The 26989-nt window shown below is 47.3% G+C and overlaps 1 protein-coding gene across 1 annotated transcript in view; it reads left to right on the top strand.

The window, feature by feature from the left end:
* The window catches only part of TMX3 (thioredoxin related transmembrane protein 3), a 258760-nt gene that overhangs the window by 142072 nt on the left and 89699 nt on the right, over positions 1–26989 (top strand). Inside the window, exon 11 of the mRNA XM_085605893.1 lies at positions 542–599. Coding sequence (XP_085462019.1) covers positions 542–599 — 58 coding nt within the window. The remainder of the gene's footprint in view (positions 1–541; positions 600–26989) is intronic.

The following is a 26989-nucleotide window of genomic DNA, read 5'->3' as shown; positions in this document are numbered from 1 at the left end:
TTCCTTCTGGTAAGAGCTTCACATGCTCTTCACCATGATTCTGTGTGTTTAAAATAATTGTTTTGATGCAATGCATATACCTTTTTTGGAAAAGAGTCTCCTCCTCTCAAAAAGACTGCATCTATCTTAGCACAGCAACAACATATTTGAGCTTGCGCATCCATGCACACTTGGACATCACCCCCTTCATGGACGAAAAATGTTTAGTTTGCGTACTATGGAGTACACGCTCTGTTTAGCTCAGCAACAGTTGGAAATTTTTGACATCCATGAAAAGGCCCCAAAGACTAACATGCCAGGCAAAATATTTGTCCACATCTTTTCATCTTTCACTGTATTGTTCTCTTGGGCAGTGCTTAGTTGGCGATTAGTGCTATAGAACTATGGTAAATAAGCGAATTGTTGAGTGATTATTTTGCAGATTACCTTTATATATCTGTGAAGGGGGAAGCATTGGGCAATGAAACATTGAAAGGAAGCCAGTTTGCAAAAGTTGGAAATGTCCTGTTCTTTCTTAACATCTGTATGCTTCTCATTTCAGGGAAGCTTGTGGCTGTTGCAATAATTGATGACAAAAACACATCAGTGGAACATCTCAGGTACAGTAGTTTTGACATCTCTTTTAAGGGTGACCATTATTTATTGTAAGTTAGAAATGGTGATTTCCTCCTCGTTTTGATTTGGGAGTTTACTAATGGACTTGAAACATAATTTGTTTTTGTATGCAGCTTACTGCAGGAATGAGAAGTTATCCTGCTCATATGTGAACATGAATACCAAACTATTGCCCCACCTCCCATTGTGTTTCATTAAGGAAGTACTACACTGAGTTTGTTTGATGTGCCTAGTTTTATCAATCAGTCAAACTGTACTTCTATAGCGCCGCTAATCACCCAAGAGGGTATCCAGACATTGTGCTGCGCGTAACTAGGTCTTGAGTCCCTTCCTGAAGTGAGTCAACAACGGTGCAATACGGAGGTGGAGGTGAAGGGGAAGGGTGTTCCAGGATGTGGCAGCGAAGAGGGAGAAGGAGCGTTCTCCGGTGTGGCAATGGCGTATTTGTGGTATCTGTCCGAGGTCGAGGTGATTGGAGCGGAGGTTCCTGGGACTTAAGAGGAAATTCAGGCAGTGGTTAATGTAGGCGGGTGCTTGGTCGTGGAGGGTTTTGTAGATGTGGGTCAGAAGCTTGAAGTGCCATCTTTTCTGGATGGGAAGTCAGTGGAGGTCTTTCAGGTGCTGGGTGATGTGGTTCCTTTTGGGAAGGTTGAAGATCAGTCTGGCTGCTGGGTTCTGGATCATCTGGAGGTTTTTCATGAGTTCAGTGGTGGTTCCTGCCTAGAGTGCGTTTCTGTAGTCCAGTCGGCTGGTGATGAGGGTTTGCGTCACAGTCCTCTTGGTGTTGATGGGGAGGCACCTGAAAAATTTGCATAGAGTATGCAAGCAGGCTGAGGAGACTTTTGAGGCACCTCAGAATAAGAGCTTTGAAAGACTCCTTGATCAAAAGTGGAAGTTATTGGTAAAGGCAAAAACCCCTGGCAAGTGCCTTGTTGGATGGGAATATTGTCCCTTCAAATTAAATAATTGCTTTGGAAAATCAATACAAACGCTGTGTCCATTTTCTAGGAATGGTACATTTCCTAAATCATCCTGAAATTGCCCATTGGACTTTACATTAAACCTATTATGGGTGTTTTAAGATCTGATAAACTTTTAACATATAGTTCTTCCCGGACCAAACTAATAGCTTAACTGCGGCTTTTGTGTGTAAGGTGCTGTTGTGTGCAAATATTAACCCTCAGCAGCCCAGGATTACTAAACTAACCTGATTAAACTTACAACTAATATTTCATATGTCTTTGTTTCTATGTAATCCAGAGAATTAGGTTGGGATGATAGGCAGTTTAATGGAGGTTTGCTTTCTTAAGGAATTGTTCTATTTTGGCTACATCTCAGAAGTTGGGTGCCTACCTACCATTGTATCACTTGAATTATCAGGAAAACCTTAATCAAGAGTGGGATGCAGTTTTAATGTAATTCACCAGAGAGTAGCCTAACCAATGAGCCTGTGTATTGGGTGCGGACTTCATCTGAGCGACCGTAGCCAGTAAGAACTTTGACAGAGCATCACTGAGAAAATTCTAGAAAAGTTTTATACACATGTATATATGGGCTGGTGGGAGAGGCAGGTGGCCTGGGCTGATACATATAATCATTGGACCAAAAATATCATTCTATGGTATAGATATATAGATGACTTGTTTATCCTATGGAAAGGTCCTAAAAGTGAGGCTGAAGAGTATATTGCAGCACTGAACAATAATACCCTGAATCTCCATCTAAGTGGCCAGCTGAGTACGGAAGAAGTACCCTTTTTAGATCTTAAGGTCTTCGTCCAGGAAGGGAGAATATGTACCACTCTCTTTAGAAAGGAGACCGCAGGGAATTCAATACTGGAAGCACACAGTAGTCATCAGAAATCATTAAAAAAATAGCATTCCACTCACAAAACATGAGGACCCAAGAGTCTTAGATGAATAGCACGGCAAGATGGCGGCCGCTGCCTCGGCTGAGTGAGCTGGGTTAAGCGTTCCCGGCTGCTGGCGCTCCCCCTTTTGAATCCTAAACGGGGAAGACCGATGAGGACTGATGAAGACTGAAGACTGATATTACGGGACTTTCATATCTAATCTGTGCGCCAGACCCGCTTAAATCTAGTCAAAAGATAATGATCTTACTTACAGCTGCCTCTCCCCTGTTATCAACGCGCAGATCACACTGGTGCTCCGGAGCCGCTGGAGTGCTTCGATCCTGGGCTTGGCGTTCTTCTTCCTTTTTGCTCTCCGCTGGTGGTGTCGCAAGCAGTGGAAAAATGCCGCCTAAACCAGCTTTCAAAGGCTCTGCAAAAGTTAACAAACCTCGTAACCTTCAACCTACAGGGAGCGCTGACTCTGCTAGCAACTCAGGGGGGGGCCGAAGACACACAAATCTCTACAAGAAGATCCCTCGGAGCTGACGAAAACGTCCTCTGGTAAGGCCCCCTCCGTTTCTAATCTCGCCAAAAATACTTCTCCTCTGTTTATAAAACGATCTCTGCGAAAGACTGCGCAAAACAATCCGCAAAATACTTCCAATCCCGCTGATCCAACAGTGTCATCTGAGACAACCTTATCTCCCTCTTTGCTTGTGCGTGATTTGAGTTCATCACTGGGTCAAAAAAACGGGGGAATATTACTGTCTAAGGATATAACTCCAGTGGTAGCCTCAACGGATCATCATCAGCTTTCAGTCACTTCACCAGGATGCATTATGGGACCTGGAGTCCCTCCAAACCAGGCAGTTTCCCCTCATAAGACTATCAAGTCGGTGGTAGGTACTCCCCCGGAGGATCGGGCATCCGGGGCAGGCGGGGCAGCTGGGGAAGGTTTGGTCAGCGACAACAGTGAGAGAATCGACTCCAACCTTGATATAGAAACCCTGGACAATTTCTTTTCACTTTCAGACACATCATCAACTTCGGATGACGACGACGACGTTGATGTAAATGATGATGATATTATAAACAGAGACTGGGCTGAGTATGAAACTGGTTCTGCTAGTCAGGGTGAGGTGGACGATTGTCTCTCGGGGGGTTTTATGAACCCGGTCCCACTTGAAGCTACTATTCGGAAATGCAAACCCTCAGCAGACAAGAGTCCTCTGTTAATCCCACATTTTCTAAAGACCCCTCTCCCCTCGGGGAGAATTTGGTCTGGGATTATTCATTTACGACTGCGCTTCCTAACCCCATGGAAATTGGCAATGATCAGACAGTAGGTGCTACTGATGCAGCCTCTGCTTCTACCGATCCCTCAGCTCCTATGAAACCAATAACTCTTGAGACTATCTACGATACGATGCTGTCACATAGGGCTGAGGCGAGACTTGAAAATGCCAGAATGCAGGGGGCTTGTCGTAAGTTGCAGAACGCTACCAGACGGATCAGTAAATCTTGTGCTGAGATCGGTGTAAGAGTTGGAGAGACTGAATCTCGTATTTCAATTTTGGAAGATGAAATTGCAACACAGAAAGGGTTCGTTAGAGAGCTGAAGGCTCAAAAAGAAGACGCTACCTGGAAGTTCTCTGAGTTGGAAAATCGCATGAGACGCAACAACTTAAGGGTCCTGGGTATTCCTGAAGGCACAGAAGGGGGTGATACGAGACAATTTATTGTTCAGCTTTTTGTAGAAGCTTTTCCTGAGCTTTCCAAATGGAACTGGGAGACTGAGATCCAAAGAGCCCATCGTTTTCCATTTTATAACAAACCTCTACCTCCTCGTCCTGGGTCAACGACTGTCCATCCGCGTGCTATTCTGATCTCTTTTAATAATTTTCTTGCTCGTGAAGATGTATATAGGCTAGCAAGACCTAATCAAAAGAGAGCAGCCAAGGGAGTCAACTTCTTTGTCACTCCCGACTTTTGCCATGAGACTGTTGCGCGGAGGTGGCAGCTCCGTCAACTGATCCCTCTTTTTCTAGCTAAAGGGTGTCAAGCATTTCTTCTCAATCCGGCGAAGCTAAAAATTGTGTTCCAAGACCAGACAAAAAATTTTTTCTTCCGAAAATCTAGCTAAGGAGTATCTACATTCATTTAAGACTGGTTCCTAATCTGGGTTTGGTATAGTGGCTGTCTGTCAGGTCTTCCCCCGTATCTAGTTCTTCTTCTCGTTATAATCGTTTTTGGGGGAGCGCCATAGGGAACGCCTCCCACTCCCCATCACCAGGACTTCGGTCCCATTGCCTCCAAGCAGGGTGGGTGCCCTGGGTGGTGGATGGGGTATGGGGTTAGGGGTTGGGGTTGGGTAGGGCATATTAAAAACCAAAAAACTTCTTGTTCCACAGATTATGTAATCATTTGTTTTTTTTTTCTGTTATCTTTATTGTTTATTTATTCTTTTTTTGAATAGGATTTTTTCTTCTATTGGTTATTCAGATCATGTTGGTTATGGCTAATAAAGGTATTAGAATAGGTACATATAATGTCTGTGGTCTTAACAATTATGACAAACGCAAAAAGATCCAAGCGGAGCTGAAAATTACTTCTCCTGACATTATCTGTATGCAGGAAACACATATTTCTTGGTCCCATAGGCAGAAGCTAACTGATTTAGGATATTCCATACTTGCTACATCTAAACAATCCGATACGAAACGTGGGGTGGCTATTTTAGCTCGACCTTCCTTAGTCCCTCCAGGGCGTTCCTCAGTAGATATTTCAGGGCGGTGGGCCATCTTTGAATGTCTTGTCGGGGGGATAAGTTTTACTCTGTGCACCATATATGGCCCCAATTTAGATGAACCTAGTATTTTTAATTTGTTAAATGGGGAGCTTGCTCTTTGGCCTTCACCTTTAATACTTTGTGGAGACTTAAACATTAATCTTTCAAGCAGTTGGGCACATCCCTCCTGTCTTTATAAGGGCCGCAAACCTAAAGTTTTCCAAGCTCTTAGGAACTTGGTACAGGACCATGGTTTAGTAGATGTTTGGAGTACGATATATCCACAGGACCCTGGTTACACTTTTTTTTCATCCCCGCATAATACATTTTTTCATTTAGACTATTTTTTTGTACCAGCTGCCTGGGTTCCTAGTATCCAAATTCAAATTTTCCCTAGACTTTTGTCGGATCATGCCCCAGTGGTCATTTCTCTATCTAATGTCGCTATTTTCAAAAGCATTAAGACCTTTTAATTTGATAGGAAGTTGCTATATGACTCCTTATTCTTGGCTCACATGAAGAAATGGATTCGGGATTTTTTTGTATGTAATCGTGGGTCAGCCTCTCCCGCGGTGGTGTGGGACGCCTTTAAGGCCTGTTTTAGAGGCGAGGTTCTTAGTTTTGGTTTGTTTGCACAAAAATCTCGTAAGCAAAAAATGTTAGAATTATTTTCTAATTTAAGAAATGCTGAAATGGATTTGGCTACTCAGATACACGCAGCAGCTGATCCTAAAGCAAGTTTAGATAAACTTGCGCAATGTAAGGCTAATATTAATCTTGTCTGGGCGCAAGAGATCGCGCTTAAACATCATCTCTATAGGAGACAACTTTATGAATTTGGTGAATCGTCGGGGAGATTCCTGGCACAAAGAATTCGTGCCAAAAATCAAGCTCTAATGATAAACGCTATGCACAATGCCCAGGGATTATTAGTTCATGAACCGCAGACAATCGTGAAGGTTTTTCATCACTTCTATTCTGAACTATATGCCCAGCCGAACACTGGAGATCTTCCCACCGACCTCGGGCTACCTGCTTTGAGATGGGAACAAGTAGACCCGGCAGATGTCGAAATAATTGAAAGGCTGGTAACATCTGAAGAAATTGAATCAGCTCTATTCAAAATGCCCTCGGGCAAAGCTGCGGGGCCTGATTCTCTCCCTATGGAGGTTTACAAGGTATTTTTTTCTGAAGTGAGAGAAGACATGTTAAGTGCTTTCGAGGCGGCCAGACAAGGATCTCCCCCCCCACTCTTGGGATGAAGCACATATCGTTATCTTTCCTAAAAAAGGGAAGCCCATCGATCAACCTGGGTCTTACCGTCCGATTTCCTTGATTAATTATGACTGGAAACTATATGCCAAGCTACTTGCTAACCGAATGGCTCCACTTGCCTCTGAATTGGTTTCACCACTACAGCATGGGTTTGTCCCTGGCCGAGGCACAGTTGACCACGTTGGCCGGGTTGTTGCTCTTCTCGACGTCGCGCAGGCCGAATCCAGATCTCTGGGTTTCGTCCTGCTCGACGCCGAGAAGGCCTTCGACCGGGTCGCATGGTTGTTTCTTTGGGAAATAATGAAGCGAATGGGATTCGGTGTCGGTTTTATACGAGCTCTCCAGATATTCTATCGTGCATCTATAGCAAGGATTTGTGCAATGGGAATCAAATCGGAGGTGGTTCAGATCTGTAGGGGTACCCGTCAAGGATGCCCGTGCTCTCCCCTCCTTTTTGCTTTTTATATTAATCCTTTTGTTAAAATGCTTGAGTTGAATGCCCAAATTCCCCCTTTTATAGCTCAGAATTTGCCATATAAAGTCCTCGCATATGCAGATGATATCACGGTCATTACCTCCAATTTAGAGGCCGCCCTTCCAGTCATTGATCATCTTGCGGCCTCTTTTGGTAGATATTCTGGCTATAAATTAAATACCACCAAGACTCAATGTCTTTGCCTGAATTTACCTACAACTTCCGACCCTAGGGTGGTCGAAGAGGTGGTGTACCTTGGAATCAAGATCAGATCCAACTTGGACGATTTGGTTTCCGTCAATTGGAATGACATTCTGGACAAAACCAAATCCTCGTTGGAATCCTGGCAGAGTTTACATCTTACACTTGTCGGTAGATCCAATCTTTTAAAGATGGTTGTTCTCCCTAGGGTACTTTATTTTTTCCGTGCCGTTCCTCTTCTGGTTTCTAAGCGCCAGATCCAACAACTGCAATCTCTCTGTGAAAAATATATCTGGGCTCCAGGGAGAATTCGGAGAGCTTCACGCTGGATGACACTACCCTTCGATCGCGGTGGATGGAGAATCCCGGATTTTGCGGTATATCAAATCTCTTGCTTACTATTCAAGATGCGCATCTTGCTCACAGGGGAGGAGGTTAGTAATTTGACAGAAGCACCTTCAATTTTTCAAATGGCAATTGGTAGCTATGCCAAGAACTGTCTGCAAACTGAAGTTGATGGCAGCTACTACAAGCGTACCCGCTTCAAGATACTTTCTTCTGCTTTCTCTGTTTGGAAAAATCTTAAAAAGACGTTTCACATTCCTAAATACACCATTTATACTCCTTTATATGCCCCACATCTCCTACCCTTTATCTTTTATGATTCAGTAGCTCGGCAATGGTATTCTAAGGGGATTGTACGGTTAGGGGCTTTTGTTTCTCCAGAGGGTTCTTGTCTTTCTTTTGATGAATTTAGAAAGAAATTTGATTTATCTAATAATCAGTTTTTTAAATTTCTTCAGATCCGGGATTTCATTCACAAACACACATCTTACCTTGTTTCTATTCGTATTATAGAAGCTATAAGCTCTCAGTTACGTATTGGTTCTATTTATCATATTGTTGGACCCGGCCTCGTAGAAAGGCCCTCCGTGCCCCCGCACCACCGAAACCTGGTGCCTGCAGCCCAAGCACGCGGCCCAGCCGACCTTTCCCACCAGGACACCTGCACCAACCCCGGACATCCCCGTCCATGGCCTCCCTCCTTTCGGCCACCCCGGGCCCGCGTGCCCACTCCCTGCAACAAGATGGCCGCCCGGCCCCAGCGCGACCCGGGCCTCGAGGCGCCACTCCGGCTGGAGGACATCACGCTTCCAGGGGATGAGAGAGGGAGGAGCAGTTTCTATCGCACCTCTGAACTCCCCTGGGACGATGGGTTTCGATCGGCCCTCCGGCCTCCCTGCGGGCTGGCTCCGTGCCTGCTGGGTGTCTGGGACTCCTCCCGACCCGGCCCTGAAAGGATCAAAAGACAATAGCAGGAAACCCCGACAAGCGGCCCCCAGGTGACAAGACCCCTGCCTGCGCAGACCCCGGACATCAAAGCGGGGTCGACCTATAACAAGGGGTGCTCTGAGACTGTCCGGCAGAATCGACGCTGGAACAACGAGAGCCTGCTGACGTGGTCGCGGCTCCTGGAACTGGAACCTACCTGAGCCCTGCTGAGTGACTCGCGGCTCCCTGAAGATCGTAAGACCTCCGAACTTGTACCTGAGCCCTGCTGAGTGACTCGCGGCTCCCTGAAGATCGTAAGACCTCCGAACTTGTACCGGAGCCCTGCTGAGTGACTCGCGGCTCCCTGAAAATCGTAAGACCTCCGAACTTGTACCTGAGCCCTGCTGAGTGACTCGCGGCTCCCTGAAGATCGTAAGACCTCCGAACTGGTACCTGAGCCCTGCTGAGTGACTCGCGGCTCCCCCAGATTCTCACGGTCCCGCCGGACCCCGACTCCGACCACGTATCCCCCAGCTAGAGGAATGTGAGCTGTGCGCCGGATACGTCCCTGCTTTGAACCGTTACCAGAGACTGTCCCGCTACCCCCTACCTTTCCGAGACTCTTGAGCCCGTGCTCACCTTGTACATATTTGCAGTGATACCTATTTGATAAAGCTTGTTTCTGAGAATACCCAGTGTGGTCTCTCTGTGTCGTGTGGTGCCAGAAGTGCGATCCTAGTTGCGAGATTCCTCCCCCGGGGGAATCTCTCGCCAGTGCCCGGCTACGATACAACACGGGTGGGACTCAGGGAAGTCAGGACCCCCTTTCCGGGCTCCTCTGAGGTCACCGTCTAACATTGGTGGCAAGCGACGGGATTCGGGCCCATCACCTAGAGATCGTACAGTGAACAACGGACGCACGACCGACAGAGATGGCAGAAGGAAGCGCCATGAGCTCCGCAGAAACCAACGCCAACAGAGTGTTCCAGGTGGAGCATCTGGAAGAATACACACACAAAGAGCTAAAACAATTTTGCAAAGAACTTAAAATAGCTACCACTGGCCTCAACACTAAGGAAGACTTGCAGAAAGCACTGAAAACTTGGGTGGAGACCGGGGCATCCCGCCCGGAAGGCACGGGGGAGCGCCCCGACGAAGCCGAACCCCCTCCAAGTGAAAGCAGCGACAATCAGGTGCAAGGCATTGTACCAGACGGGGGCCTATCCCCGGGAGAACTCGCGGACAGAGAGAGACGCCGCAGTCATGAACTCGAGTTAGCTAAACTCAAAATCGAGGGCGAATTGAAGTTAGCGGAGAAAAAGCTAGCGGTAGAGCAAATGCGCGTACAAGGCGAACTAGAAGAAAAGAAGCTCCAGCGGGAGCACGAAGGAAGAAAGCTCCAACTAGAGCACGAACGCAGCTTAAAAGAACTCGAGCTCAAGGCCCGAAATGAGGACGGGAGGCCCTCGGGGAACCGAGAGACGGCCCCCCCAGCGGAACAGAAGGTCCACATCCCCAAGGATGTGGTCAAAGAATATTATAAAAACGATGACATTCAGCAATGGTTTCGGGCCTACGAGGTCGCCATGACCTCCCATCGGATTCCACAGAAGGACTGGGGGGCGGGGTTGTGGGGGCGGTTTCTGAGCGAAGGAAGGGACACCCTGCTCGACCTACCCCTCTCCCTGCAGACCTCCTACAGCCACATGAAAGAGGCTCTCCTCACAAGATACGGCCTCACCCCAGAAATGTACCGCCAACGGTTCCGGGACTGCCGGAAGATCCCGGGCACCACCTGGGTGGAGTATGTAAACTTTTTTAGCCGGGCCTTCGATGGGTGGGTCAAGGGCAGCAAGGTCACCACCCTTGCCGAACTCACTGACCTCATGTTATGGGAACATCTGGCTGCGAACTGCTTCGTAGAGCTTCGTCAACATCTGCTGGATAGCAAGCTCACAGATCTCCGGAAGCTGGCTGTGGAGGCCGACCGCTGGACCAACACCCGAGTCTCCCGGGGCATGGTAGGAGAGTACCCCCGAACCAGTCAGGGACCACCCCGCCAGAGAGGGGGAGGGAACCAGGGAGGGCCGAGAGAGTCCCAGCCTAGCCCCCCGAAGACACCACCTCCACCTTTCCCGGCGCCCCCCCCACCAGTAACAGGGCCCCCTGGGAGACGAGGACACCGGGTGACCGTTACATGTTTTCGTTGCCAGAAACCCGGGCACTACGCCAATGACCCAGAGTGCCCCATGGCCACCCAAGTCACCCCTGCGAGACAGATAGCCAACGTAGCCCTGGGGGAGGAGGTTGAGGAAGCCGAGGAGTGGGAACCCGCCGCTATGGCCCTAGTATCCCTGGGAGATAGGGAAATGATCCCTGGTAGCCTCCTACCGTCCAACACACAGAAATATGGGCAGCTCGTCAAGATCAATGGCCACCAGGTAGAGGCCCTGCGGGACACCGGGGCCAGTATCACCGGTGTCCTCAGGCACCTAGTTCCCGAGGAGCAGATCCTCCCCAATGTCTTTTGCCCCGTAATCTCTGCAGACAATAGGGAAAGTATGTGTCAGGTAGCCCTGGTGCCATTTGAGTGGGGAGGGGTGATAGGTAAACTCAAGGTGGCCGTAAGAACCTCCCAGCCGGTCGACTGCCTCTTAGGGAACGACCTGGAGAGTTCTCCCTGGAAGCACGTAGAGCGCAAGGCCCACCTAGGAATGATGGGACTCCCCGAGTGGGTGTGTGCCACCACCCGATCTATGACCGCCCGACTCACTCCCCGGAGAGAAGTCGAGAGCACCCCGGTCGAAGAAGCCCGTACCGTCCCCGCCGAGGGTCCTCCCGTTCCCCCATCAGAAGGGTCCGTCGCCAGCGACGAACCCGCACCATCCGACCCCGCCCCGGTCCCCGAGGTGGGGGATCTACCCGAGTTGGCCCATTGGCGCCACGAGGGCGGGCCCACCCGGGAAGAATTTTGCCGGGAGCAAGCCACCTGTCCTTCCCTGGTCGGGCTGCGGCGCCAGGCCGAGGGCCAAGCCGCAGGTGACCAGACCGGAACGCACCGAATCTATTGGGAAAATAACATCCTGTATAGTGAGCAGAAATCAGTGGAGCTGGGATCCGGACGGGTACTGGTGGTACCCCTCCGCTTCCGGGATTTCCTCCTGGGCTTAGCCCACGATGTCCCCCTCGCCGGTCACCTGGGTCAGGACAAGACCTACAGCCGTCTCGTGACCCATTTTTATTGGCCTAAGATGAAAGCAGCGGTAGAGGCACACTGCAAGTCCTGCCCCACGTGCCAAGCCAGTGGGAAGAGTGGGGGGAAGCGCAAGGCTCCCCTCCAACCCTTCCCGGTCGTCAGTACCCCCTTCGAACGAGTCGGAATCGACATCGTGGGGCCACTGGACCCCCCCACCTCCCAAGGTCACCGTTTCATCTTGGTCCTAGTAGACCACGCCACCCGCTATCCAGAGGCTATTCCCCTGCGCACCATTACGGCCCCCGTGGTGGGCCGGGCCCTGATGGGGATCTTTTCCAGGGTGGGTTTCCCCCGCGAGGTCGTGAGCGATCGCGGCACTAATTTTATATCAAGGTATATGACGTCCCTGTGGCAACAATGTGGGGTGTCCTATAAGTTTACCACCCCGTACCATCCCCAAGGGAACGGCCTAGTAGAGAGGTTTAATAGGACTTTGAAAGGGATGATCGCTGGCCTAGAAGAGCCCCTCCGGCGTAAGTGGGACGTCCTGCTCCCCTGCCTCTTGTTCGCTTACCGGGAGGTCCCCCAGAAGTCCTTAGGGTTCAGCCCGTTTGAATTACTCTATGGGCACCCTGTCCGAGGTCCCCTCAGTTTGGTTAAGGAAGGGTGGGAGGCAGCACCCCAGACCACCCCCCGAGATGTGTTCCAATATGTCCTGGCCCTCCGGAACCAGACCAGGAGGTTCCGAGAACTGGCCGAAGCCAACCTGGAGGCGAGTGCAGAAGAAATGAAGCGCTGGTACGACCAGAATGCTACTCTGGTCGAGTTCCAGCCGGGCCAGCAGGTGTGGGTCATGGCCCCCGTGAAGCCTGGCGCTCTCCAGGACCGAGGGACTGGGCCCTACAAAGTGGTTGAGAGGAAGAGCCAAGTCACCTACTTGGTGGACGTCCAGTCGCCTCGGGATCCCCTCCGGGTCCTGCACGTGAACCGCCTCAAGCCTCACTTCGTGCGGACAGAACTGAGCCTCCTGCTGGCCACCGATGACGGGGCCGAAGATGAGTCGGATCCCCTCCCGGACCTCCTGTGTGTCAAGGAGCAGGATGGCTCCGTGGAGGGGGTGAACCTCTCCCCAGCCCTCACTACCCAGCAACAAGCGGACTGCCGCCAGCTCCTCAGACAATTTTCTGACCTCTTCTCCCTGACCCCCCGGGTCACCAACTGGTGTGTTCACGATGTGGACACCGGGGACAGCCCGCCGGTGAGACACCGAGCCTACCGGGTTCCTGACCGGGTCCGGTCCTGCATTCAAGCCGAAGTCTCGAAGATGTTGACCCTAGGGGTGATCGAGCCCTCTGACAGTCCCTGGGCCAGCCCCGTGGTCCTGGTCCCGAAGGCAGCAGCCCCCGGTGTCGCCCCCGAGCTCCGGTTCTGCGTGGATTACCGGGGGCTCAATAACGTTACCCGAGCCGATGCCCACCCCATTCCACGAGCCGACGAGCTCATTGACCGACTAGGGGCCGCCCGGTTCCTCAGCACTTTCGACCTCACCTGCGGCTACTGGCAGATTGCGCTCACCGAAGGGGCCAAGGAGAGGTCTGCTTTCTCCACCCCCGATGGGCACTACCGCTTCCGCGTGATGCCCTTCGGGATGAAAAATGCCCCGGCCACTTTCCAGAGACTGGTAAATAGGGTCCTGGCCGGGCTAGAACAGTTCAGCGCGGCCTATCTGGACGACATCGCTGTCTTCAGTTCAGAGTGGAGTGAGCACCTCCAGCACCTCCGGAGAGTGCTAACCGCCCTGCGCCAGGCAGGCCTCACCATAAAAGCCAGCAAGTGCCAGATCGGGCAAGGATCCGTAGTCTACCTGGGGCACCAAGTCGGGAGTGGCCAGGTCGCTCCGCTACAGCCGAAGATCGACGCCATCCTGGCCTGGGACCCACCCATCACCCAAACGGAAGTCCGAGCCTTTCTGGGACTCACGGGCTACTACCGCCAATTCATTCAGGGGTATGGCAGCCTGGTCGGCCCTCTCACGGAACTCACGTCTAAAAAACAGCCAAAGAAGGTGCAATGGACGGCTGCCTGCCAGGAAGCTTTCGATGCTCTAAAAAAGGCCATGTGCACGGCCCCCGTCCTCCAGGCTCCCGACTACACCAAGGAGTTCATAGTCCAGACCGATGCCTCCGAGCATGGCATTGGGGCCGTCCTGTCCCAAGTGAATGATCAAGGCCTAGACCAGCCCGTCGCCTTCCTCAGTCGGCGGCTGCTACCCCGAGAACAGAAGTGGAGTACCATAGAGCGCGAAGCCTTTGCCGTGGTCTGGGCACTCAAAAAACTACGACCCTACCTGTTCGGCACTCATTTCAGGGTCCAAACTGACCATCGGCCCTTGCGATGGCTCATGCAGATGCGAGGAGAAAACCCCAAGCTACTGCGGTGGTCAATCTCCCTCCAGGGAATGGACTTCACCGTAGAACACCGCCCTGGTACGGACCACGCCAACGCTGACGGCCTCTCCCGGTTCTTCCGCCTCAGCGAAGAGAACCCCCCAAGGTGATGGGCAGTTCTCTCCGGCTTTCAGCTGGGGGGGACGCGTGTTGGACCCGGCCTCGTAGAAAGGCCCTCCGTGCCCCCGCACCACCGAAACCTGGTGCCTGCAGCCCAAGCACGCGGCCCAGCCGACCTTTCCCACCAGGACACCTGCACCAACCCCGGACATCCCCGTCCATGGCCTCCCTCCTTTCGGCCACCCCGGGCCCGCGTGCCCACTCCCTGCAACAAGATGGCCGCCCGGCCCCAGCGCGACCCGGGCCTCGAGGCGCCACTCCGGCTGGAGGACATCACGCTTCCAGGGGATGAGAGAGGGAGGAGCAGTTTCTATCGCACCTCTGAACTCCCCTGGGACGATGGGTTTCGATCGGCCCTCCGGCCTCCCTGCGGGCTGGCTCCGTGCCTGCTGGGTGTCTGGGACTCCTCCCGACCCGGCCCTGAAAGGATCAAAAGACAATAGCAGGAAACCCCGACAAGCGGCCCCCAGGTGACAAGACCCCTGCCTGCGCAGACCCCGGACATCAAAGCGGGGTCGACCTATAACAAGGGGTGCTCTGAGACTGTCCGGCAGAATCGACGCTGGAACAACGAGAGCCTGCTGACGTGGTCGCGGCTCCTGGAACTGGAACCTACCTGAGCCCTGCTGAGTGACTCGCGGCTCCCTGAAGATCGTAAGACCTCCGAACTTGTACCTGAGCCCTGCTGAGTGACTCGCGGCTCCCTGAAGATCGTAAGACCTCCGAACTTGTACCGGAGCCCTGCTGAGTGACTCGCGGCTCCCTGAAGATCGTAAGACCTCCGAACTTGTACCTGAGCCCTGCTGAGTGACTCGCGGCTCCCTGAAGATCGTAAGACCTCCGAACTGGTACCTGAGCCCTGCTGAGTGACTCGCGGCTCCTCCAGATTCTCACGGTCCCGCCGGACCCCGACTCCGACCACGTATCCCCCAGCTCGAGGATTGTGAGCTGTGCGCCGGATACGTCCCTGCTTTGAACCGTTACCAGAGACTGTCCCGCTACCCCCTACCTTTCCGAGACTCTTGAGCCCGTGCTCACCTTGTACATATTTGCAGTGATACCTATTTGATAAAGCTTGTTTCTGAGAATACCCAGTGTGGTCTCTCTGTGTCGTGTGGTGCCAGAAGTGCGATCCTAGTTGCGAGATTCCTCCCCCGGGGGAATCTCTCGCCAGTGCCCGGCTACGATACAACACGGGTGGGACTCAGGGAAGTCAGGACCCCCTTTCCGGGCTCCTCTGAGGTCACCGTCTAACACATATATTATTGGATAATAGAGTAGATGGCTTGGATAAAATTAATTTGAAGTGGAGAACTCGATTAAACTCTCCTCTTATCCACGTTGAAGACTCTATTAGTATCGCCCATAAAATTTTGTATTCAGCTTCGTTAAAAGCCCAACATTTTAAAACTTTGTTTAATTTATACCGCACTCCCGCGGTTATTAGGAAATGGGGTAATGCTGGTCAATTTTCTAACTCAGTAGTTTGTTTTCGCTGCCATTCGGATAATGCTGATATTGTTCATGTTTTCTACTCCTGCCCCTCCTTACGACGTTTGTTTAACCAAATTGAAAGTTTTTTGTCTCAAATCTTAGGCAAACCTGTCTCTGTTTCTTCTAGCTGGATTTTATTAGGGATTGGAGGAGAGTTATCAGAGGGGCAACGCTTATTTAATTTCCGATACTTTTTGTTTATAATTGCTGCTGTAACCCGACTTACCATTGCAACTGCTTGGTTACAACCTGAGGCTCCGAGTTTTGATTTGTGGCGGGCCAAATTACTCAACTTGTTTAATTTAGAAATTAGTATGTATAGATTAAAAAAACCACGCAAGAGGAAATTCGGAATGGCAATCTGGCAACCGCTAATTGATTATCTATTCGATTAATCCTTTTATTTTTTATTTTTTTATTTTTTTTCACTTGTCTTTGTAAAATTGTAGTTGTATTGTTATCCTTATGTGGTTTTCTGTGGAACATTTAATAAATAAAAAAAAAAAAAAAAAAATAGCATTCCTTACGGAGAACTATTGTGCCTAAAAAGGAATTGTTCCCGTGAAGTTGACTTCCAGCATGAAGCATCTGCTGCTATTGAAAGATTTAGATCACGAGGTTATTGCCCCAATTTACTATCAAAAACCTTAAGTAAGGTCAACAGAATTCCCAGGCAATCCTTATTGGATACCCATCATAAAAGGGATATGCCAGAACAAGATACGGTTAGGTTTATCACAACCTTTTCCAATGAGACCAATACTTTAAGAAAGACTTTATGTCGAAAATGGCACATCCTGAAATCAGATGCAGTCATCGGTGAGTCCTTACCAGCTTATCCACAAATAACATTCAGGAGAACCAGGTCCTTAAAAGATAAACTGGTCCAGAGTCATTATGAACCCACACCGTTCATCCAACGTATCAGCAATGTTACTGGCTTTTTTCCTTGCTCAAAATGCAAGGTGTGTAGGCACAGTAAAAAAAGTGTTAGCATACAATGTTCCTGGAATGAAAAAAAACAGATTGATCAACAAATTCTTAACTTGCAACACACCTCTCTGTGTATATTGTCTTACATGTCCCTGCCCCAAGCAATACATTGGCAACACGATTCACCCTACAAAAAAACGCATCCTAGAACATGCACGAGCAATTGAAAAACAAGATCCTTCATATCCTGTGGCTAGACATTTCGCTCAATATCACAATAGTGATAGAAATTTACTAGCATTTTTTTGTCTGGACCACGTTGTACTCAGTGACCGTATAGGTAACCGGGAACTGAAATTGAGAAGATTAGAATCCCGCTTCATTATTGACCTCCAAACTACCACTCCGTATGGTCTTAACACAGAGGAAGAATTGGCATGTCATCTAGGATAGCTTATAGATCTTTCAATATTGGGGACTCAGAAAATTTCAGAAATTTTTATTGATCTTGTTAGACTGCAACTAATGCCCATACAGGGCTCAATTATGTTTTGTTATAACTTTATTTTAACTGCCTTAGAACAATATGTATTTCCTTGAAAAAACGCCATTAGCGTATTAGAAAAGATCGTATCTGCCATGAATATATTCTGTCTGTTTATATTTATATTGATGTACTAACTATAAAATGGAAATATGATTTAGCCTAAGCAACATGAAATTCAAATGTGATTATGTGGTAAAATCATTGTCTTTTCGTAATTGTATACGGACTGAATAAGACTGATTAGTCTTCTTTCCATTTCCCCCTTTTTTCATGGCCATTGAACCGGAACTAGAGTTAGTGACCCGGATATTTAATCAGCCCGACTTAACTGCACTTGGTAAATTCAAGTCGAAAAAGGCGCGAACGCCGAAACGCGTCCTGCTGATCTCGGATATGAAATAAAAAATATCACCGAGAAACCTTTCTGTGTGCGGTCCTCTTCATTCGTCGAGTGAAGATTTAGAGCAGAATATATATATATATATATATATATATATATATATATATATATATATATATATATATATATATATATATATATAGTCACTGAAAAAACCAAAGGTTTCAGGGGCGTTATAGTTAGGAATTGGCATTTAAAAAACCTTAGAAATTAACTGAAAAAACCATTGGTTTCAGGGGTGTTCTAGTTAGCTGGACATTTCCCTCGTACAAAACCCTAGAAATTCCCCTGTTATAGTTAGTTCAGCTAACTATATCTCACGCCCCCGCAATGCACTGCTGATGACGTCACATATTACATCACTCATGACATGGTCAGTGACATCACTGATGACATCAGTGATGATATCACAGATGACATCACTGATTACGTCATCCATCGAGTATGTGTTTCTGAACAGTTTTATTATGTTTAATATATATAGGGAAAGGCCTGTTGAAAAATAAGTGGGTGTACAAGTGTGTGAATGGATGATTTTCTAGGTGCATAACTGAGTCTATAAGTGAGTCATTAAATGTATCTTACTGCAGACTAGTGACTAAACTGTGTGAATGTCTGTATGTGTCTGTGTGTTGGTGTATAAGTGGCTGCATGGTTTTGTGAATAGCTATATGAGTGTCTATATGGGTTATTGATTGGTTGTCTGAGTATCTGTATGAGTGCCTGAGTGTTTGTGTGGGTAGGGTGTGTGTGACTCTGTGACTAGATGTGTGAGTGGGTGATTCAGTGGGTGCATGTTTTTAAGAGTGCATCTGTGATGGACTGTATGGTTGGGTGAGTGTATGTATGGATGTGTGTTAGTGATTGAATGTATATCTCAGTTGTACATGTGTCAGTAACTACATATGTGAAACGTAGTGTAAATGTGTGTAAGAGTATATAACTATCTATATGTGAGTGTGTGTGATTTTGGGAGTGGCTGTATGCGCCATAGTGCAAGGATATCTGTGTCATGTGCTGTTTGTTTTTCTGCAGGAAGACACATAATTTGTTAGTATTTTTATGAGTAAGTGAACTTGAGTGTTTTTAACTGTATAGGTGAGTAAATTTTACTGTGATTAATTATTTGCATGACTGACAAGATGTATCAGTACCTCAATGGATGATTGGCTTTGTGTGAGTGTCTATATAGGTGTATAAATGCACAGAGTGACTGTAAGTATGAGTGACTGTACAGGTGAGTGAGTGGAAATGTATGTAGACCTAAAAGTCAATGAGTGGGTGAGTAGTTATTGGTATTGGAATATCTATGGTTGTCAAAATGGCCGTCTGAAATTTTGAGTCGGTGTATCAAAGCTTATATTAGGGTGTGAGAAGATGCACTAATTTATCACATGGATGACGTCATCAGTGATGTCATCAGTGACGTAATTTGAGATGTCATCAGTGATGTCATCAGTGAAGTCACTGACCATGTCATGAGTGATGTAATATGTGACGTCATCAGCAGTGCATTGCGGGGGCGCGAGTTATAGTTAGCTGAACTAAGTATAACAGGGGAATTTCTAGGGTTTTGTACGAGGGAAATGTCCAGCTAACTATAACACCCCTGAAACCAAAGTTTTTTTCAGTGAATTTCTAAGGTTTTTTAAATGCCAATTCCTAACTATAATGCCCCTGAAACCTTTGGTTTTTTCAGTGAATTTCAAAGGTTTTGTAAATGCCAATTCCTAACTATAACGTGCATGAAACCTATGGTTTTTTCAGTGAATTTCAAAAGTTTTTTAAATGCTAAATCCTATCTATAACTTATCTCTGAAGATATCATAAAAAGCATTCTTTTTTAAAAGTAGGGTGCACATTAGTTTTGTGGAAAAGCATCTTTGTGATTGGTTAAGAAAAAGCAGTTTCAACGTGGAGTACATATCATAGGATAAAATTTGCTCAGCTCAACCACACCTGCTACTTGCATTGCCGGATAGGCACACCCCTGCACTGACCTGTGAACAGCAGACCAGCACACGCCAGTTGTGCATGCAGGAGGATGCGTACGTAGCTACACATCCAGGCTCACTGCCAACGCTGAGGTGACAGCACACTGTGATGTTGCAGGGCTCGTGCCTATCATGCTAAGACAATGACCACAGGGACACACTTACTAAGATGTGGGTTTGGGGGGCATTGGCGGTCCTAGAGTTGTTGAGATGAGTCTTCTGGCCCTCATGGGTATCCCTGTATCATGCTCATTGACTCTATGGCACCTGTGGGTGTTCTGGTGTGGCTCTTGGCTGTGTTCCCTTTCATGGTGCAGGTAGTTGTCCTGCTTAACACCAGCAGAAAGCAGGTGTAAAATCCCTGGTGCTAACGTCTCTTATCGCCGGAATTTGTTTCGCATTGCAATTGGTGTGAAAGTTGTGATGTGATTGTTTTTTGTGTGCACAACAATATACGAACTGAGCAGTGCATCTCGTCAAGATCCAGCACCTGACGCACTATTCCCAATCAATAAACATACAATGAGATTTCTTAATAGATTTTGTGTGTACACTGTAAGTGCAGCCATTTCCTCAGTGCAATACAATACAGGATTTTAGTATTTAGAATAAATCGCAAAGGTACACCTCGTGTCTTTTTGCACGGGAACGGCTACTCTCCATTTCATTATCAGCACTTTAACGGAAGTAAAGTTGAGATAAATCTAACACACTATTCAGAAGTTGGTGCAAACTGCAGATATCCCCAGTATTCCAGTGATAAGTGCCCCAAAATGTAACACCATGGTGGACTCCATCAAATAACAGTAATAAGAACAAGAAAGAGTCACACAGCAGTTAAGAGAACAACCAAAATCATTTTTTTTTTTCAAACTTTATTTTTTATAATAATAAATATATAAACGATAAAATGTTTTCAAACTTTATTTTTTTATTAACATAAATATAAACAATAAACAAAATGTAACAACAATAATACAAAACAACAAGGCGGAACACTCCTGTGGGAACCACGGATGTCGACGACAGACCTGGAAAATCAAAAAGATTGTTAAAAAAAAAAAAACATGGTATTCTCAAAAAAATACCACAGAAACAGATCACAGATATATAAAATGTATACAGCTAACAACATTTTATAAGTTTAACTTCCAAAAACTGTAAATGTTGCCGCTTTAAAATATTTACCGAATCTGAGGAACATTTTTTTGCAGAAGGCCCCACGCCCACAACGTTTTTCTTCAGTGGTGAAGAAATTTTTAACTTTTTCCAAGGGGCAAACAAAGACCAATGCCACCTTCTTCATTCGCAAGATTTGCCAAAGAGTTCTGTTACGAGGGGATCCAAACAAAAAATACTCGTGCGGCACAGCAAGTATGATGAAACACCTAAGGACCCTTCATCCAAACAATCTTGCACGAGAAGAGTGCAAACAGATGAGAAACACTCCTGTTCTGTACCTGTAAAAAAGAATCACAAATAAATGTATATTAATAACTTTCAAATGTATACTATTCCATTACTGTACAAACACATTTTATATAAAAACTGACTAAGAAACTATAGCCCTGAACCACAAGTGTGACGATCGTTAAAACACTACATGCATTGTGCATACTACTTTGAAGCAGTTCATGCCCTAAAGCATACCTCACAAAAAGACTACATGCTAACTGACTAAATAATTACAGTACTATAAGGAGACACACTGGGTGAGTGACAGGGTGTTTGCTAGAAGAGTATGAATACTAACTAGGGAATTGAAGGTGTGAAACACAACTGTGTAGGTGATTAGAGGACTGCATCCATACTGCATAGGCATTTAAAGCAGTCCATTGGCTAAGGCCTGACTCACTGCATGACTACTTGGGTACTGACTGAATGATTAGAGTACTGCAAGGAGAGTGCCTGGGTGAATGTATTAGCGTTTGGCGCAGTGAATGGATTAGTACATGATGCTGAATGGGTCACTAGAGGAGTGCAAATGGAGTGACAGGTTGTTTGCTGGAAGTGAACGGATACTGACTGGGGAATTGAAGGTGTGAAAGACAAGTGTGTAGGTGCTTAGAGGACTGCATGCATAGTGGATAGGGGTTTGAAGAAGTCCATATGCTAAGACCTGGCTCTGTGCATGAATACTTAGGCAGTGACTGAATCATTAGAGTACTGGAAAGAGAGTGTCTTGGTGAATTTATAAGTGTTTGGGTTTTAGCGCAGTGAATGGATTAGTACATGCTGTTCAATGGGTCTCTAGAGGACTGCAAAGGAAGTGACAGGATATTTCCTGGAAGTGTATGGATACTGACTAGGGAATTGAAGGTGTAAAAGGCAAGTGTATAGTATGTTAGAACCCTACATGCATACTGCATAGACATTTGAAGCAGTCTATTTGGTACTTAGAAACTGACTAAATAATCAGACTACTTCTAGGACAGTGCTTAGGTAAAACTTTTAAATTTTCAGTTCTGCCACAGTGAACAGAATAGTACATGGTACTGCACCTTAGTGTCAAACCCTGACTCATTTTATCAATGCATAAGCAAAGACTAGCTTCTAATGCTACTAAAACTTGACAACATGAGAGGTTTTAAATTAGTTATCTGTCGGCAAATACACGATGTTACCAAATGCTTCTCTCACAGTGGTTCTCAAATGCACACACTCAGTGTGATTCTAGACAACAACCACTATACCTAGGAGTTTACCAAAAATCATTCCCTACTGTGGAAGTGGTAAGCGAACTGCACACAATCTTCATATTTCAGGACTGCACTTTTATGTCAAAGCCTGACTCATATAATCACAGCATAAGCAAGGACTGGCTTCTAATGCTACTAAAACTTCACAACATGACCGGTTTTAAAACAGGTATATATCAGCAAATACACGATGTTACCAAATGCTTCTCTCACAATCCTTACCCAAATGCACACAGACTCAGTGTGATTTTAGACAAGCAACACTATCCTAGGAGTTTACCAAAACTCTTTCACTACTCTGGAAGAGTTAATGGTACTGCACACAATCTACATATTTAAGTACAGCACATCAGTGTCAAGGCATGACTTATTTAATCAACATATAAGCAAAGACTGGATTCTAATGCTACTAAAACCACAACATGACAGGTTTTAAAAAAGTTATCTGTAAGCAAATACATGATGTTACCAAATGCTTCTCTCACAGTGATCCCAAATACACACTAACTCACAGTGCGATTCTAGACAAGCACCACTATCCCTATTGAGTTTACCAAAACTCATTCACTACAGTGCAAGTGGTAAGGGAACTGCACACAATCTACATATTTCACAACTGCAATTTACTGTCAATGCCTGACTCATATAATGAAAGCATAAGCCACAACTGTCTTCTAATGCTACTAAAACTTGACAACATGACATGTTTTACAACACTTATCTGTCAGCAAATACACGATGTTACCAAACACTTCTCTCACAGTGGTTCCCAAATGCACACAGACTCAGTGTGATTCTAGACAAACAACACTATCCCTAGAAGTTTACCAAAACTCATTCACTACAGTGGAAGTGGTAAAGGAACTGCACACAATCTACATATTTCACGACTACACTTTTTTGTCAAAGCCTGACTCATTTAATCAAATCATAAGCCGTAACTGTCTTCTAATGCTACTAAAACTTCACAACATGACAAGTTAAAACAGTTATCTGTCAGCAAATACACGATGTTACCAAATGCTTCTCTCACAGTGGTTCCCAAATGCACACAGACTCACTGTGTGATTCTAGACAAACAACACTATCCCTTGCACTATACCAAAACACATTTCTTCATCTAGAAGTAGTACTACATTTTAGTATAGAAACATAACATAACTCATTTCACAAATTCATAAACAATGACTGGTTTCTAACTCTACCAAAATATAAAAACTGCACAGTTATCTGTCTACAAACACATGAAAAACACAAATGCTTATCACAGAATGGTTTCTACATGCACACACGTTGTAGAGAAAAAAAGTACTCCCGACACTTTAGCAGGAAAAATACATTAGTCTGATTAAAATCAAAATAGTCTACATACATCCCCTCACAATGAAATAACTCATCTTTCAAGTTCTTTTGTAGATTAAGGAGTATATCAATCACTCACCATATTTTCTTTTACAGAATCTCTGCACTGTGCACCTCTTAGCAAAAGCAAAGAATGAAAAAGTTTCCCTTTCATTTTCCACACATATACACGTAAACATCAAATCACAATCCTTCGCACATAAACTCAAAAGCAAACACACATTTCTATTGGTTAAACATTTCAACCCTTTCCAACTGAAATACATTTCAACCCTTCCCCCAATCTGCCTTCTGCCTGTTACCATAGAAACAGGTCATGGAACACTGCACTGAGCTCACAGGTCACAAGTTCAGCACACAATGTTCCTACACAAGACAGGAAGTGTGCTTGACTTTGCAACATATCAGCTTATCATATATAATGTTCCTTACAATCTGTTTTTGTTAACCAATAACAATCATACCTTTAAAAATAGAAATATACACCCTACCTTTCAGTGTAGAAAGTTGTCATACAACCAATGATTTCTTGTCGTTTTTCAAAAAACGTTGCCGTGGATCCGCACACCCACAGCGAGAGAATCCGTGCATCCAACGCGATAGGATGCGCGCACCATGCGCGCATTTCCCTGTGTTTTTTTTTTTTAAAAGGGGGCCCCAGGGGGTCCTTCTGGGACCCCTAAGCACCTCTAGAGGGTCAGAGTATTTCCACTCTGCCCCCTTTATATGTTTTACACACTTATTCCCCTTGTATCTTCAGCCTCGCTTCTACCGAGGCAGAAAATAGCCGCCAACAGTTCCTGGTTTCGAATGTTGACAGACACTTGACAGCCGATTAGCCTTCAGCGCGCGATCGGGAGGGTGCGCGCTCGGTTCGGGGAGGGCGCGCTGACGGTGCGGGTACGGTCCGCGGATCCTCCGCGGTCATAGATATCACTAACTTTTTACCCTAATTTTCTCAGGAACTACTGAACAGATTCACACCATATATGCAAAAGCCACGAGTCCAAACTGAGGACTACCTCTTTGCCAAATTTGGTGTCATTCCGTTCAGCGGTTCGGGCTGTAGCTGCGACAACAGATCCTATGGGAAATTGCATGGGGAAAACTCGTTTTGGGACTCCCCTTTCAGGGTCGGAGCGGAGCTGGCCAAAAGCTTGCGAGATTCGTCAACCGGCGCCAGACTTATTGGGAATAGAATGTTGCGGATTTCCTATGGAAAATAGGTCCTAACTATAACTATCTACTGGCAACCGCCAGTAGATAATAAATTATATATATATATTCTGCTCCAAAGGTTGTCCACCGGGTGAGCAGCACTCGATCAGCAGCTTTGTTTATGATAGGCATGGACGAGGATCCGCTTGTATAAGCCGCTCCGTAGTGGAATTGCCCGACGCGTTTGGAAGCTCCATAGTGGAATTGCCTGACGCGTTTGGAAGCTCCATATGCTTCTCTTCAGAGGCTTTAACGGAGACGGTGTGTGCAAACGCTGAACCTACTTCGCCATTTTCATATTGCACTCCCACCAATGGGAAGCTCAGTAATGTGGGCCAGCAGCGGCAAACCGGATTGAGGACGAGTCCACTTGCAGGGTCCATACAGGACAAGATTTGTGTGCTATCCGGACCATATTTCCCACAATACACAGTCTCATTCGAGCTTCCCATTGGTGGGAGTGCAATATGAAAATGGCGAAGTAGGTTCAGCGTTTGCACACACCGTCTCCGTTAAAGCCTCTGAATATGAATATATATATATGTTCGAGGCATATGAGCTGCAGTTTGTTTTTCCTCTTGGAAAGTCTTTGGAAGTCACGAAGTCGGTGACTCCTCCCTTGGATCGTATTGCGCATGGGCTTCGGCTCCATCCTCAGATTGGTTTTTTCCGCCATCGGGCTCGGATGTAATCTTCGCGCTCCGGTTCTGAACATTTCCAGTTCGACGATCGAAGCGGAATCCTCACTCATCGCGGTATTGTTCAAATCCAGATCTCCTCAATCACCTTCTCATCGACAAATCTTCTGTTCCAGTCGTCGACGGCGGCCTTTGGGGCCTACCCAAGCTCCGGTCCCGGCTGATGGAAAGAACTCCTTTCAAGAAGTGCCCTCGATGTGGGTCCAAATTCCCCCACACCGATCTTCATGAGGTGTGCAACCTCTGCCTCTCCCCTGAACACGAGGCTCGAGACTCTCCGGCCTGTAAGTCTTTCAGATCAATAAAGACTATTCGGGATCGAAGAGCCAGACGAAACATGGCGCACTCCTCGACCTCCGTTCCAGTCGACATCTTCGGAGACGACGTCGAAGATCCGGGACAGCAGCACACCGAAGAGGACCTCGTCAGTGCTTCCGAAGCCGACGACTCAAATGTGGAGGACATCACCCCAGAGCAGAGGGTCGTGAGTACTATACCCCCTCCCACACCCGCGCTGACACCCAAAAAGGCTCCGGTCACGCCTTCGCCTCCGGGCCTAGGCAAGACCAGAGACACTGCTTCACAGACCCCACCTTCGGGCCTGGTGAAGAAGCCAAATAAGCCTTCCGGCGGCTCGGGCTCGAGCCAGCCTTCCAGCACTGCCGAGAAACACACTTCGGCACCGAGAAAGAAACCGGTCTCTACCTCGACACCGAGCTCCGCACCGAAGTCCTCGGTGTCGAAACCCAGCGCTTTCGTACCGACGCCATCTTCGGTACCAACCAAACCTCATAAGGCCCCCGGCACCGACACTTCCACGCCGAAGCCCACCTCGGCACCGACCAAGAAAACAGAGGTTTCCAAGCCCAGTGCTAAGCACTGCACAGACAAGCCTAAAAAGTCATCGGCTCCGAAAACTTCGGCGCCGACGGAACAAACATTGTCACAGGAACTGTTTACACCGGATCCCTTACCAAGGATCCAAAAACTGGACATTTGGCACTTTCTTCCAAAAAGACATTTGGACAAACCGGCTCTGCCTCCACCTCCAAAGAGGAAGGACTCTGCTACCTCCCCCTTCAGAATGCCTTCTTCACCTCCTCCACCCTCTCCCCCTCCGCCTTCTCCACCCCCACCTCATCGCTCTCCGACCCCGTCTCCAGACGATGATGATCAGGGGGACCCATATCATGATCCAGGGGATGTGCCCCAAAACCCCACCCCTACAGGATCCCCAGACCCATGGGACAACTACAATAACCCAGATATTCCAGACGTCCCACAAGATGACCTATACTCTTCCAGGCCATCTCCACCGGAAGACTCATTAGGTTTCCACCACCTACTTCAGAGGGCGGCACATTATCACGGGGTAGAGTTGCACACTGACCCAGTGGAGGAGG

This window comes from Triturus cristatus, chromosome 5_1 (genome assembly GCF_964204655.1).
Source record: "Triturus cristatus chromosome 5_1, aTriCri1.1, whole genome shotgun sequence".
NCBI lineage: Eukaryota > Metazoa > Chordata > Amphibia > Caudata > Salamandridae > Triturus > Triturus cristatus.
The sequence above is the reverse complement of the archived record's forward strand: the minus strand, read 5'-3'. Positions and strand labels throughout refer to the sequence as shown.